This window comes from Seriola aureovittata, chromosome 1 (assembly GCF_021018895.1).
Source record: "Seriola aureovittata isolate HTS-2021-v1 ecotype China chromosome 1, ASM2101889v1, whole genome shotgun sequence".
In the NCBI taxonomy this organism is placed as follows: Eukaryota; Metazoa; Chordata; class Actinopteri; order Carangiformes; family Carangidae; genus Seriola; species Seriola aureovittata.
Window position 1 is genome coordinate 27,333,219 of NC_079364.1, and position 16,596 is coordinate 27,349,814.

The following is a 16,596-nucleotide window of genomic DNA, read 5'->3' on the forward strand; positions in this document are numbered from 1 at the left end:
ACTTTTCCTTCTTTTTACTAACATTCATTAAGTACCACACACACTGGCAATCATCAAAAAAACTGACAGCCGAAAATCCCTCAGACGCAAGCATGACGTAAAATGCTGGAGAGTACGTGGTTCCTGGAAAAAAGAGGCGGGGTACCATCTCCCTGCGTTTTCTCCCCTCTGCCTACACTCTCGACGCTGAGACGACAAGAGTTTGATACATTTTGTCCTTCCAGTCATCATCTCAGATCACATGAGGAAAGTAATGAACCTTAAGTGATGTTGGGATAAATAAAAAATGAGTGTAAGTTATGAAATCCTCTCACTTATAATGAGGGAACCTACTCTAATCATATCATATGATCTAATCTAATCATAATTTGTGAAAATCATTCATTTGTTTCTTAGTTTGATATAATTTCCAATAAATATACTTTACATTTTTGCCATAAAGAATTCTAATATGTAAAGGTTAAACAAGTGACACATTCTACAATGCAATAAGTGATTTCTTTAAATAGGCAGTTGCTCTCCTTGGTGAGGAGATTACATTACACTTCAGAGTTGCTACATGTTGCAGCAGAGTGTCCTCTAGTGGTCTCAACTGCTCCACTAAATATATTCCAGAAACAGCCAGTGCCTCTTGTTCCAGAGCCCACAGACAGGACACTACACCCACTTCTTTATGCTCTTCTGACCTCTGACCCTTGAAATACAACTGTGAAAGGCTGTTTTTAGAGAGCAGATTGGTTTAAGCTCATTTTTACCTGGCTTTTACTCTGTGTTTCCAAGCATCAAAAAATTTGAGTTTCCTTCTCTTAAAAGACCCTTTAACTAGAGTTAAAAATAAACAGGGATCTTGTTGTTGTCAGACTTTGCTTCCACTGAAGAAAACTGAAAGGAAAATGAAAAATTAATGCCCCAGAATCTCTCATCGTACACAGTTAATTGTTGTATTATTGTTTTTATGATCATGCAGATGAATTATGAGATATTTTGGATGATATGAACACTTGGAGGTTCTGTTTTTTTCCAAAAGGGGTGACTGAAAGGATCAGTTCCTCTTTGCAGTCTGCTCAAGCTGACTGAGATTGTTCTCAGCTGTTACATGGTATGTGGCTTTCATTCTGTGCATGCAGGGATAAGAGCCTCAGCATCAAACAGGAATAAGCGGGTTAAGAAAATGAATAAATTTTAAATACTAAGATAATTTTAATACACTCAGGCATTTAACCTATGAGAGAGAGAGAGAGAGAGAGAGAGAGAGAGAGTGTGTGTGTGTGTATTTGTAATCATACTAATAAAGTGGCCCACAATCTTGCAAATTACTTTTTTTGCTATGGTCCAGTGCTTCTCCGTACGCTTAAATCCACATGTGTATTTGACTTCATTTATGTTTTATATATCTCTACTGAATTTATTACTTTGCCTAGTGTTCAGCAGGTCCAGTCTTTCAGGCTTACAGCTCAGGCAAAATCTCAATTGACAACAATCCTTTGTTTCATTGAAGGATGTGCCCCTACTTCCGGTATATGTTTTTCAAAATAATAGGTGATATCTAAAAATAAATATATATATTTTTAAAGTATGCTATTTTTGTTCCTTACCTTTATTACAGTCTTGGCAACCATTACTTTATGTAAAAATTTGTAAGTGTTTGTGTTGTTTGAATTTTATTTGCTGGAATTTTAAATTACAGGTACAGAAATTGAATCAACAAATAAAGGAGCTTGTCAGTCATGAAGCAATAAATATGAATAAATGTTTATCTATTTATCCGAAATAAACAATACAGATGTTGAATTTCCTTGTACCATTTGCATGTACTATGTTTAGCAATTTATATTTAACTAATGTCAACAATGAAAGCCATCACCAAGGTACTGGAGACAATCATGGATAATAATGGAGCGAGCAAGTCATTGTTCACTGATACTAAACATTAAATAAATATTCAAACCCAAGTTGCTACTGTTTCTTTATTTGGCAACACTTTTATATTAAATGGCAGTATGTCTTCTGCAAGGCAATACAAACATTTCTCCAAAATTGGACAACCAAATTCAGCCCATATCATATTTTAGCAGATTAAAAGGCAGATAGATACCCGCAAAGTGGTATTGGTGTCGTTTTACAAAACATGCAAGTCTTACATTAAAATATAACTGAAATTTGTTTTCAGTGTAGTTAATACCTTTTATTCCAGTGCAGTGCAATGTTAAATGCCCTGTATTATGAAGAGTGTGATGTAATGTGACTCAAGTGGATTCAATAATTAGGGTTTATTTTGAAAACCATAGTGGGAAGTGGGAAGTTTATTGTGTTTAGTTTGACAGTGAACACCGGAAGTGTCGCGTGACCGGAGTCTAGAGCACATCTGGTAACAAGTACTTTTTTTCTCATGTTTTATCCTAAAGAAGGAGTTAGTGGTAGTTGTTGTTTACTCAATATCCCATTAGTAGCGTGTAAAATAAAAAATTTACTTCTGTCTAGCCGAGCCTGTCTCGGTACTTTGAAACGCTAACTTAACGGTAACGGTTCCCCTCTGGGCTGGTGTAATGGGTCCCCTGTGGAACCTGGTTGCTGTACGTTAACCGCATAACCGCAGAGTGAATACTATACTTTAAACCACAAAAGTAAGAATATAGTGAGATGAACATGTTCAACAAATAATGTACACTAAATTACCGTAATGTAAACAGGCACTCCAACTGAAAACATATCTGTAATTTCTATTTGGTCTATACACTGTGGTGGGAGCAGAAGTTACGTGACGCAATTGAATATTAGCTAATCTGTTAGGTTTAAGTTTCTGATCTACTCTTCCAATTGACTGAGAGTTGACTGAGATTTTAACTGTGAGAAATGTGTGTGACCCGAAGTCGGTGTTTGACCGGCTTCCTTGGCCAAAAATAAGCGGCGTGGAACAATAATAGCGACAGGTACGATAAAGTGTCGTCTTATCTTAAAAGTTATCTAGCTAGGTCGTTATTTGTCCTGGGGAATCACTGTCTCGTATCTTTCAGTTCGACTTATGAGTTTGACAGGTGTGTTTTAATTTGAAGGGGAAACGCTCAGGCGGAAGGGCGGATGCTGCTAGTTGCTTGTACTTCGACATAGAGGGAGGACATAGTGGATTCCGTTGGGAAGCTGTACATCATCGCCGGGCGGTTCTCTGGAGATCTCTCCCCGTTGTGCGTGTAGGTTAACGGTGTCACCTCTGGGATGAATCCACCCAGGTATGTAGCTCGAAGGTTGGGTAGAGTTCGTGGTTGTTATGTAGTTAAATGGTAGGAAACGGCCAAAACTTGCTTCTCTCCTGCCGCTGCTCCCCTTCAGTTTGCCTGGCAAATTAGCTGGCTAGCCCGTTTTTTTTGCCTTGCAAATAGCATTTGCTCAGTCACATCCGCCAGCTGCTTTAATATCTCACATAATTTACATTTCTCCCTTTACTTCCATCCCTTCCAGTCTCCACGGATCTGAATTACCCAGGGAAATGAGCAGAAGAAGAAGATAAGTGGCGGTCGCTGGCTTCCTGCGGGCTTTTGCACAGGCTTTTTGTTTTTCCGTGGACATGCCTTGTCTATGGAGGAAAGCTGAGCGAAGCTAGCTGGCCGACAGTCCGGCTAGCGCAACATTTCCAGGGTTTTGGATGACCGTTTAGCTCAAGAGCTGATTTATTTTGGATCAGCGCTACCTCCCCTCCCTGGGTAAGGAGTCAGCATGGGGGAGCCCAGCCTGGACGACTCCAATGTCAAGGTGGCTGTTCGTGTACGGCCCATGAACAGGAGAGGTGAGAGGGCTCCTGACTGCTCAGATTTGGATTATCATTGATGCATTGGCTCAAATAATTGAAATCCTGTGCATGGAGACAGCATCTATCCACATAATCTAAATTTCAGGTTACCTTGTTACATACACAGTCTGTGACACACACACATACACACACACACACAAATATACTCACACACATATGTATGTATATAGACAAAATGGCAGATTATTATTCCGACTGGAACAACAATTCAATATTATTCGTGATATACTATCTCAGACTTAAATGACTACCTCAGGTTAACTGTAAACAAGCTGCATCTCGCAGTAACATTATCCACAGCCTTGACTTAAGTACTCCCTGTTTAATTTCCTGGGAATGGGATGCCAGTCAGAAATCACCACTCATTAATGAAATGAGCTGCTGCAGATTAAAGAAAGCTGTTGTCTGGCTGGCACATGGTTGTACAGAGCTGCTATAGGGATTCCCTCAGGGCTGCCTGCCATCCAGTGAGATTTAAAGTCGACTTACTGTGTGAGATCTGCTGTCTAGAAAGTAGTCTAGCTTCTTTGTCTCTTTCACTGGCTGATACAGATGCCAATAGCTCCTTGACTTCATCTGTCACTTGCTGCAACGGTGGGGCACCTCATTTGTTTGGAAATGAAATTGCACAGTGATTTTGTATTTTCCTACAACTGTTATCCCTGTCTCACTAACATTAGGCCAGTTTGCATTTATCATCAGTATCTCTACTATCTATCCTGGGGAGCTACATGTCAATTTACATCCGCATCTCTAATTTTAGAAAAGCCAGGATAACAAAGGCACAGTGTTAGACAAATCTGCATGCACGCTCAAATGCTCCGGTCAATTATATTGCAAATTTTCAGTTCCACATGCAGGAAGGCATGGATGACATTTCCTGGTCAGTTGCCAAGTTGTGTTTTTGCCGTGGGAGACCATGTGTCTCATGAAAGGAGGAGGAGGAGGAGGAGGAGGAGGAGGAGGAGGAGAGCTGCCTAGGCAGAGTGGTTGACCAACAACTGGCAGAATAAATCACACATGTCTCTCTCTCTCCTCTCTGAGCTGGAGAAGTCGGTCACATGACCAAGGCAGTAGATCGCCGCTCTGTTCCTATAGGCATGGATTTACCATGAACTCTAATGTAGAGAAACTCTAGATGACATTTTTCAGTGATGGCTCTTTACAAGGCTCTTAGACACAAGAAAATCCCAAATCTATCTGTGAACAACAATAATGAGTCAGCTGACACTGGGTATTTTTGAATATCAACACCATTATGTATATGGTGACACAGAGAAGTAGAGGCTACAGATTAGCTCTGTCGAAATTCCTTCTCAAATCAGGTACATTTGGATTGATAGAGGTAGATTTACTCTAAATAGGTTTCTCCGGCCACATCACTTTCATTTCCAACAGTTTCTGTGTACCTGACCACATCCCAGTATGACCCTGTCCATTTCTTCCCTGTCAGTGAGCTCTCTGACCTGACAGATACAGGTGATGGCAAACTGTCACCCAGAATTATTTGACTGAAACCATCATCTCCTTGTTTGTTTTCCTCTAACTGCAGTGTCAAGCACTGTAAAACAAAGATGTGTTTTTAAAAAAAAAAAAAAAAAAATTCAAAATGACACTGTTATTAAAACACTTTACACACATATGCAAATTAACACTAATGGAAGCCTTGAATCCTGTGTGTAAACTGTTTAGTTTTCAAACCACAAAAAGGTTTTTGAGCTTTTCAGCTGCCAACTGTTTCTGCAGTGTGAAATGACTGGTTAAGAAAATCCTGTTTTCCTTTTTACATATCTTGTAATATGTTTTGTTATATTATAAAGATAACCAGGGGCACCATAGTGTTTGCTTACAGTTATATGGACTTAGCTAATAACCTGTACCTGTTGTTAATTGTTTTTGTTTTTCCCTCTTGGCTGCCGCAAAGTTTTTAAGAAATTATCAGTACCTGTATTGCATGTCTGGCTTCACTGTTGTAAGATTTCTAACATGCAAGCCTTCTCCTGTCAACATTGTAAACAAATTTCTGCATTGCTCAGCAAGAAAATGCAATTATGATTTTTGGTAAAAAGGGATCAAGCAGGCAAATTGATGGCTTGCTGAAGGCAGTGGAAATGGGTTTGGAACCAGCAGTGCCACGTTTCCAGTAGTGCCTTTCTGATTTTTTTTCTTGCTGAACAGGGCTTCTGTCCACATGTACCAGTAATTTAAGACGTTTATGATTTCAGATAACCACCCAAAAGCCATATCGGCTCTGAGAAACATCACATGTCATTTTTTTTAGAAGAGGTGACACTCAAAATTCAAACCTTATCAGCCAGTAGAAAAATTGCTCTCCATGCTCTTTTCCAACTCCACATTATTTGGTATTCAGGCCTCTACACATTCAAACCTTTGAGCTGCTCAGTCCAGTCACTGGTGTGAGGGAGGGCTGAGGAGTACTCATTCACTTTCCTCACTCACATCTCTCCAGCAGGCGCAGTGATTCAGACCTGTGACACTGAAATAATAAGTGGGCTTCTTTAACCTCGAGGCCACTGTCCCCATGTATCCCAGGTTGAGGAGGAGAGGTGGTGTCGCTGCCTAGCTGGACAAAGGCAGGAAGGGAGTGAGTCTGAATGAATATTTGCTAACGTTGCGTAATGCTCCATGTTCCCATGGCTGTGGCCTTCGAAGAACAGAGCAACCCCAGGCGTAGCAACGGCAGTACCACAGCCAATCAGCTTCCTGGCTGATGTCAGGGCTGTTGTGCCAAAACCTCAGCACCGGTAGCCCAGGGAAGGACCGGAGAGAAGGCCAGTGGAAAGTTGAGCTGCTTATGAAGCAAGGAGAGGCAGATAACAATGGTTACATTTATCCTCTCAACCACACCGCATCACACTTTCCCCTCTGCTGAGGAGGGAGTACAGCTGCAGCACTATGGGCATGTGGGTAATGTAGGCAGCAGCAGAGGAGAGGGCATAGCAGAAAGTATTTCACTCAACCCCTCTATGTCTGTGTCAGTCCTCCCTGTTTAACTTTATCTTATTCTTTTTCCCTCACTGTCTTTTTGTCACTTTGTCTCCACTTGTTCGCCCAGCTTTTTTTGCTTTGTAGTCTCCTTGACAGCTGAAGAATTGGAGGTTGATTCAGGTCCTGTGACCTTTGACACCAAGTTTCCATGGCTCTACTCCTGTGTTCCTGCCAGGAACAGCAGTGTTGAGGCTCTCTAAACAGACACTCCAGCTTCAAATCACCAAAATTCCTGCTTTGAGCAGGCACAGCGAGCCTCTCATCAGATGTAGAACTGCTCAGGTTGCAATTTACTTTTGTATCCCAGTGATTGATCCGCCACAATCAAGCAAATGATAGTAGATTTTGACTGTCTACTTTAGCCATTCAGAAAAGGTAACAAACTTGTGAAGCCATTATGCACAGACAAAATGGTCATTTGCATGTGTGATTGTTAGGAAAACAAGGCCATGATAATAAGAAGGTATGTAAAAACACACACCTTGTGGACCACCTACACAGCAGTTGGAAACACTCTTGGCAGAGACACAGTGGGCAGGTATGGCCAGGTACTGTTTGGCTAGGACGCTAAGCTACTTGCATCAGCATGCAGTCTTGATCACCAAATCAATAAGTTGATGTCTGGTGAAATCTGAAATCAGGGAAGTTTTATTTCAAATTGCTCTGTTTTCTATACACTGTAATCAAGCCTGGCTGGAGCACTGATTACTGTGACTAGTCGATTGTGTTGTATATCAACATCCCTGCTTCAGAGTAGTCGTGCCTTGGTGAGAAAAAGCAACTTAAGGGATAAATATCATAAAATGACACACATAGTGTAATACTGCTTTGGATGGTTCTTGGTGAAGAAAGGAATTGAAACCACATAATGTTTTTCCTGTCTTGACACATGCTCTTGCATGCCTGCCATATAATAGAGAAATGATTATTGACAGCCATCTGTGGCATGATTGCCTGTTAAAAATTTAGCAGTCTACATGTTAATACTGGACCGAACTATGATGTCAAACGTTGCAGTAGAGGTGCTTGTTTACATAGGAGCCCTGAACCAGATTTTACATTTGAAAGACAGTATTTATTGTCAGTAGGTTTCCTCACAACTGTAGTGTCCTTGAGCAAACACTGATTTGTAGCTGAAGGAGTGCTGTTCTAGCACTGACCTCTGACCTCCTTGTAGAAAGGAATATCCCCACCAGGGGCAACACAGGGGGCAAAGATTCTTGAGTTTCATCCTTATCTTATCAACTAGGCTAAATGGCAAGACATTGTCACTGAGTTTTGTTGCCTGATTTTACAAACAAGTTTCCTAATTACAGAGAAAGTCATGAAGATGACGTGACCTTTTCCTTTGTTATTGATGAGCACTAATGTTCACACCTAGTAGAGACCATTTTCATTAAAAACAAAAACATGATCCTAATAATGTTAATTCAATATTTTTTGGCCCTTAACAAGACAGTTTTATTTTGGCATTTTACTACACAAATTAAGTATAATCCTGCAGTCTAATAAATTGCAGCAATCAGCCATTAAAAAAACATGAAGTATTTCAGTGGCTGTGGCCCAAGCATTCAGCAGCAGCCACCAGTAAAACACTAGCAGTCTGTAGCTGGTAAATTAGTCTGCTCTGCAAGTAACCAGTTGCTAAATGCTTTTTTTTTGTTTTATTCATGACCAGTTCTGTCAGATACTGGATGCCCAGGATATCCTGGCAGCACCTAGCCTGTGTGTCGACAACCATCATTAGGTCTCACTGGCAAGACAGATGAATGGAGAGACTTACCAGCCTCGTGAATTTCCAGTGCGGTCCGTGTTGATATTTTCCAGTGCAACTTCTGGTTACGTTCACAGCAAGGCTTCTATTAGAAGTCTATGAAAACTAACATAGTATGCAACATTTTATATGTAGGAACACTGTCAGACCAAGTTGTTAAAAAGTAGTCAGATAGTGAATTTGTATTTGTAGTGTATTTTTGAAGTAATGCATTCTTTGCATTTATGGGGAAAGTGGCATTTTTCAAATGGAACTGTAGAATTGTTGTAGACAAAACTACAACATTGAGCAGGTAGCCCCAGTGAACAACATTATATGCTAATTTGTGCAGCCTATTGACATAAATACCTGAGTGGACAAAGCATTAGGACCACTCTTTATGCTGAGTTAGAAATGGCCATTTGGTGTTCTGAAGGCCAAGTGTTGCATCATGACACAAACAGGCCAGGGTCAGTAAAGGAGACCCGTAGTTGTTTGTGTGTGTGATAGAGAGTGATTGCCTAAAGCTCTCTCCCAAGGTAAAAGGTCATTTTTAGAGTCAGTGTTTCCCATACGGCTCACACTATTGTTTGAACTTGATGTTCCACAGGAAATGAGTGTGCTATTGTGTAATTAAACTTTTGCTCTATCCTTAATGCAGAGCGGGCAAAATAAGCATCAGACCAATGATTGTAGAAGTTGTTCCTTAAATAAATTAACCCATTCTACAGGACACTAAATATTGAGTCATTTTTCTACATGTATCAAAGTGGTGTTTAGACTTTGGCAGCTTTATTCCAACCACGGGAAGGATATAGGGGAAAAAAATCATTGCTGCAGTGTGTAAGTGATGATGACACTATATCTGCAGTTACACATACGGTGACACATTCTGCCTTATTTAATGAGATGACATAGAGACGTACAACATGACATTGTGTGATTATGTAGAAACAATCAAGAATACTAACTTATGTGTGTTTGGGTTGTGAAGTTTAGTGCTATGGTTGTTTAACAGTTTGTTGTCTGATCCACAGAAAAGGAACTGAACACTAAATGTGTTGTGGAGATGGTGAAGAACCAGACAATCCTCCATCCTGCAGGAGCTAACCTTGGCAAAGCAGACACAAGGTATGTTTTAAGCTTGACTTGAAGGCTGTATGGCAGGATACATGTAGCACTAAATGAATTAATTGTCAGTCAGTTTTTAGATTTCCAGCTGTGGCATTTCTTTTTCATCCATGCTGCAAGTGATAGGTGCCCCAGAAATTGCACTGTATCCTTTGATTCTCAAAAAGATTGTCTCTGATTTGTGTGGAATGTTGGAATGATGTAGTTTTTGGCAGAAAGCAGATTAACCAGCTGTCTGCCTCCTAGGGACAGGTGTATTTCAACTGAAATCACTTGTCACTCGTTTCCCTCTCTTGGTGTTTTACTCTGTTTCCATCCTGTTAATCAGCTGCTATTTGTGGGAAAGACTGAATTGTACTTGGAGTCTTGAGTCTCTCAATGCCTGTGCAGAAGGAGGCATTAGAACATGTTAACTGTGGATCTATTGGGCAGAACAGGAATGTGTGTGAGCATGCACTCAGTGTGTGTCTGAATGAGGGAATGTTTCAGTAGTGATCACACTCAGCAAACTGCTGCAAATATAACACCAGGACGACAATCTGTGAAAGTAATCACCTCGTCTTTAATGAAAAACCTCTTATGACTAAAGTTTTTTGTTTTAGTTAAAAGCAGCTAGTAGGCCATGCTTGACGTCTGCCCCACCATCTTGGAGGAAGCCAGCTGTGTCGGAATAAAGACTGGAATTGTGACTGGTTGAACTGACTGCAGACTGCCAGATCAGAAGTTGTGAATAATGTTGGCTTCAGTCTGAGGTTCAGGAGCAGACAAGAGCAACAGCAGCATGTGTTTCTGTGTGTGTCTGTGTGTGTGTGTGTGTGTGTGTGTGTGTGTGTGTGTGTGTGTGTGTGTGTGTGTGTGTGTGTGTGTGTGTGTGTGTGTGTGGTGTGTGTGTGTGTGTGTGTGTGTGTGTGTGTGTGTGTGTGTGTGTGTGTGTGTGTGCGTGTGCGTGTGCCTGTGCGCCTGTGCGTGTGTGCCTGGAGGAAAGACAGCAGCACTGAGACACATGCAGACAGAGACAATTATACATGAAAAGACAGACTCCACTCCGCTTCTCTCTTCCCTCAGTCAGTCCGGTCGTAACTCCCCACTGCCTGGCTTCCTCCCTTTTTCTCAGCTCTTCCGTTTCCGTGGCAACACAGGGGGAGGTTAACTTTGGGTCGCTGTCGGTGACCGTGAAGCCCCTTCCTTGAGTGAGGAGACGATAGATGAGGGGGAAAAACCCTCATTTACTCGGGCATCTGTCGACCATAAACTTTTCCTGGTGACTTTTATGGAGGACTGAACAAGAGCAGAGCTGTAGTGTCGCCCTCTGTGTATGAGTGACAAAGGAGCGAGGAAGCAGCAGGAGGATGGGCTGACTGACTGCTGCCCTTAGTGTGCAGATGCTGTTTTTCATTTTGTTTACATTTACATAGTGTACATTGGAGGATTATCTTTTACTCAGCATTTCACTTGGTTGTTACTAGCTGACAGACTTTTGGAGTGGGTGCATAGAGGAAGTGTGCAGTAAAGTTAGGATATTGCAGGTGCAAGTTGTTTGCTTAAGCTAACTGAGTTACCAGGATGCCCTTTGTTTAAAACTAGGAAGACATATCTACAGAAGATAACGCATAAAAAAGAGAATGCAGCTTCCTGACTAAACCAAACCCTGTCTATAGTAAAATGGCTGATCTGCAAAAACTAACTACAAAAGATCTCCACATTAAACTGATTGGCACAATGTGTTTCAAGGATTCTTTGGTTATTAAACCAACAAAACTGACCAGACTTCTCATTAAATGATCGTATGTGAAAGAGACAGTACGTGAAAGACAGTAGTCTATTCCTCAATACAGCATTATCCTAACAGAAAAATAGTTACTCAGATTGACTATCTCGTTATTTTTTGAAACTAACGACATGCCTGATGTGTCAAGAGGAACCTTATGGGAAACCCTCAAGACATACCTCGGGTCAAATAATATCTCATACAACCCATGTAAGAAAAAAAGAGAGATTATGACAGTCAGAACCGTTGCAGAAACTTAAGGAGACTGATGATAGCTATGCTAGTTTCCTAGACCCATCACTTTACAAGATACGATTGCAGCTTCATACAAAAATTGAACTTTTAACCATGACTAAAGCTGAATTACAGTTACTCAAATCAAGACAATGTGTTTTTGAATCAGGAGACAAGGCTGGCAAACTCTTGGCTCAGCAGGCCAGAACCACAGCAGCGTCCAGGCTTATACCTAGTATTAAATCCTCATCAGGTGATGTTCTTATAGACCCAATAGCCATTAACAAATATTTTTTTGTAATTTTTACTCTGACTTATGTATCTCTGATTTCTCTCAAGCTGACATAGACAATATCCTAGATAAGATAGAGTTCCCTAGAATTGACACATATCCCTGTACTAATAACAAGAAAGTTTTTCACTAAATTAGACAAATCCATATCCAAATTCCTTTCGGGCCAATAAACTGGTACGCATGAAGAAAAAAATTCTCCAGCTTCCTAAATCGTTAGGTGGTCGTTCAATATTACTGGGCAGCGTATATTCAAAAGCTCTTATTATATATTGGATTACTGAATCACCTGTTGACCGGCCTGTCTGGGTCCAAATGAAAGTGTTGTCTGCAAAGATTTCACTGCGATCATGGCTGTGCTCCCAGCTGCCAACATTTTGCAGCACATACTTGTAACAGTGTGTAGTGAGATGATGTGCATATGGTAGCTTGGGCATCTGAGAATTGTAAAAGTATGAATTGTAGCTCATTGCAGACTAATTTAGTGCTCATCTTAAAAACACTTGAGAAAGAAATGAGTTCAGACTCTGTCCTCAGGTTGAAGAATGCTTACTCACTGTACTCTACAGCCACAGTAAGAAATGTCTAACATTTAACTTGGAGCAGAGTGAGAAAATGTCTTAGTTATATATGAACTGGTTCACTGTGGGTGAATATGTAGAGGGAATGTAGTAGGTAAACATTAAGACTTGTCAACCAAATTTCAGCTGCCAACATCCCACCTTGCTACATAGCCAACGTTAGCATTAACAGCTGTTTACTTATCAGTCTAGCTGAAACTTTCTTTATTCCTTTACTTGCCAACAGCTGTCTCCAATGATGGAAAGCAACATCAGTGTTAACCTCTTGTCTTTATCTTTCTTTTCTTCTACTGAAGTTAGCATGCTAACCTGCTAGCCAGCCCGTCTTGTCACTTTTAGATAGCAACTCATGGTAGCATCCAATCTGCCCTGAAGACACTGCTCAGAGGCCGTATTATAACCTCTTGTATTAGAAAGACAATGATGGCTGAAGCTCTTGTGAAGAGACAATCACCACCACCTGTTCCTGGCAAGAAACCACTTTTGATGGCAGAAAAAACTTACAAACAGATAGCTCCTTTAAGAGGAACAACAAGGATGGGAGAGAAGACTGTCGCTATATTTAGATTTAAGTTCCAGACATGTACTAAGTCCATAATGTCACAGTATTACGTATTAATGATCGATTGCCATTTCCCAGTATTCTCTACTGTTTTAAATGCACTTAAATTCTTTTGTATTTATTGGACTCCACTGCATATGAAAATGATCTTCATTTTCTGGATTACCAATAACAGAAAGCCCCCATCCTGACCCCTCACTTTCATTTGCTTGCAGTTACTCTTCTTAACTGTATGCATCTGTAAATTATTTACTTTTGTCCTTGCTAATAAAATCTGAACACCTTGTAATTTTAACAAGAAATAAAAACAGTTATCTTGGTAGCATCAAAATCTTACAGTGCCACATTGCAGCTGAGGTTCTGGAAGTGTGAAAACACAGTGTGGAGCAGAGGCTTGTCTGAAATATCAGCAAGGCTGTCTATACAGTTGAGTTCTAGGAAGGATGTCTGGGGTCAGAAGTCATGTGACCCTACCAAGTAGATGGAGCAAATATTCCTGGACATGTAAAGAGAGGTGACAGAAGAAAGAAAATAGCACAAGTGATGTGATATGGAGAGATAGGTGTGTATTCTCATTTGAGGATAGAATAAAATAATCAGACTGTTGTGAAACAGCATTGAAACTTTTCTGTTCATCATCTGTTTTGGAAGCTTCACCTGATATGTGCATATTCACCCTCGAGACTCCTAATCTCTGCAGTCAAATATAAGTCTTTCAAAAATGTCTGCACTGCTGCTTTTGTGAGGGTTGTTCCCGAGGCAAAGGATTAGTCTTGTTTAAACGTAAACGAAGGATTTTCTCCTTCTCTTAGGCTGTCAGAAACACCTTTCCATCCAAGTAAATGATAAAAGCCACTGGCGTTGATCTGATATCCACTCACTAAATGATCGACAGCAGCTGGGAAGTAGAACTTCCATTTGTAAGAGTTGACTGTCTCTGCTGTAGAGCTAACTCCTGGTTAGTAAGTGCACTCAGACAAACTGAGTTATTGCTAGATTATGACTCTGGCTGAATGCCCTAAAGCTAATACATTAGCACCAATCTTTTTTTTTCAGTTTTGATATACAGCCTCTATTTATTTCAAATAGAAGCTTCAACCACTTTTTCCCCACCTCCTTTTTGCATTCCTACCAGGAAAGCAAAGCTGAGGAATTATCCACCGGGAATTATCCGGGGCAAATAATGGTTAATTACTAAAGCTATTAGGGAGTAAAAAAAATTCCGATATTGATATATCGACCGATATATATATATATATATATAATATATATATATATATATATATATATATATATATATATATAACCCTTGTGAAAAAGATATGTAATGAAAGCAGGATATTTTGCAGTGTAACAATAAGCTTTATTGTCCAAAATGACATCAGTGCACTGAAACGGTAAACTTCACTGGGTATTAAATAAAATAACTATAAAAATAAATAACTATAAATATAACACATAAGAACAAATATGTATATATACAGTTTATTAAACTTGAATGAAAACAAAGGATCAAATATACATAAAATGCTGCCTATATAACTTGACTTAACCCGAGCATTTCCGCTGTATTATTGCTTCTTAATAGAAGTATTCATATCAGCACGTATCGGAGACTATATGCACTGATACTGATATATCTGTGATAGGCCAATAAATCGGTCAGGCTCTTTTAATTACCTCTTGAAGACTTAATTTACAATCATAGCTTAATATCTACTGGTGTTTGTTTGATGGATTGTTGTCACGTTTTCAAGCTATTACTCAATATTCGAATGCTCTGTATATTGAGTGTACATATTACTTAGGTCTGTTGTAGTTCTCTTGCCTTTTTACCTTCACTTTCTATTATAACACTCAGATATGACCTTCTTGTGCACTCAGGCATGGGAGAGAAAAGGTCACCTATCACTGAAAGTATACAAGGCCACTTATAGGATTGGTTAAACACTGAGCCTCTCACACAATAGCGCTTGTCCACTGAGTGTGTTGACCTAGTCATTGCCTCTTTAACATAGGCCTAAGCTGCCCAAGAATTAATTAGTGAATTTTGTGTAATTGTTAATTAGAATAAAATTATTCTATTTTTTTGTATAGTATTTCTTAAAACACAAAGACAAAATTTTCCACAAGACAAAAAAGCATTAAAGTTTTCCTAACAAAGAATTTGATGCCAAACAATTTTTACATTTCTACAAACCAATTCAGTTAATGTTGCAGTGTTCTAACTTCTTCAACTTAGGACTGAAGTGGCATTCTGTGTTTTTACCTGATCAAAACATCCCCAGACTATTTTTGTACTTGGATTCTCGACATGAATAATTTGAAAGGACCTCATTTCAAGGTCATTTCCTTTTTTTATTTTTTTCATTCTGCAGTTGTCAGTTGTGTGTTCTGCTTGTGGGTCTGATTCAGTTTTTCCACCAGCAGCGCACACTGGGCAGACCAGATTGAAGTTCCTCACACTGCCACTCTCAGTGACTCACTGCTGTGGTGACATTAATCTTGTTTTATAAAGTCTTGAGTATTTTGATTTCTTTAAGTACTGCTTATAGAGGACCACCAAGGAAACATTAATGCTGTGATGTGCTAGTTCTTTATGCTCTCTAACAGCCACGGCTTACATGGTTTTCTTTGCTGTCTGGTACTGGAAATCGTACATCTTGCATACATTTTACTTGGTGTCCTATCTGCTTTTACACCTGCCTTGTCTGAATCACTTTGTAACCTCTGGGGATGTCCTAACCTCCAGAGTTTGAACAGCAGAGTTAAGGGCACTGTGTACTGCTCTGTGTGATACACAGACAGCTAACCTCCCTGCAGCCGTGTGGTCAGACACTACAGTTTGCATGATGACCTGAGGCTGTTTGCATTGGCCTAGTGAAGCTGGATGTTGACACACTCTGACAACGATCTGTCTCCTGTCAGACGTCAGTGAGGCAAACACACAAGTAGCTTGGTTTCCAAGACGATACACAAAAGAGACTGTGTGGACCTGTATCTTGAATTGAAGTTGGAAATTTTTTCTGTGTGTGTGTATCAGCATGTGTGTGAGGGTGTGTGTGTGGTGCAGTTGTGCTTGGTAATATCTGTTTTTAGATGTGAAGGATCTAAAGTGTATTTGTTAATGTAGAAAAGTGGTATTTGAATGCAGAGTGAACTCAAGTGCTTTAACTAGGCCTGGACAATATTCAAAATTATTGTGTGGGGGTATTTTATGTTTCAGGTGTTTTTTTTTTTGTTGTTTTTTTTTTTTTAAATTTAAATATATAATTACATTGTTTCAGGCGTAACTAATGCCGTAACTAAACAGCAGTTAAAGTTTTATATGTGACATGCCAAGGTAATATGTTAAGAAAGTAAAGAAGTGAAATGATGGTTGGACAAAATTGCAAAGAAAAGATATGAAAAATATTGCATATTGTGGGAAATATCGCAATATTCGATATTATTGAATAGCT

At 39.8% G+C, this 16,596-nt stretch overlaps 1 protein-coding gene across 5 annotated transcripts in view; it reads left to right on the forward strand.

The window, feature by feature from the left end:
• The first annotated feature begins 2,331 nt into the window (after nt 1-2,331).
• kif13ba (kinesin family member 13Ba) overlaps nt 2,332-16,596 on the forward strand; it is a 48,496-nt gene continuing 34,231 nt past the window's right edge. For 4 of the 5 annotated variants that reach the window (XM_056384086.1, XM_056384103.1, XM_056384110.1 and 1 more), the window contains exons 1-3: nt 3,059-3,227; nt 3,457-3,781; nt 9,605-9,698. In XM_056384086.1, the coding sequence (XP_056240061.1) occupies nt 3,712-3,781; nt 9,605-9,698 (164 nt within the window). In that variant the 5' untranslated portion in view covers nt 3,059-3,227; nt 3,457-3,711. Of the gene's footprint in view, nt 2,369-3,058; nt 3,228-3,456; nt 3,782-9,604; nt 9,699-16,596 lie in introns of those variants that run through there. The other variant, XM_056384095.1, reaches the window with a different exon arrangement.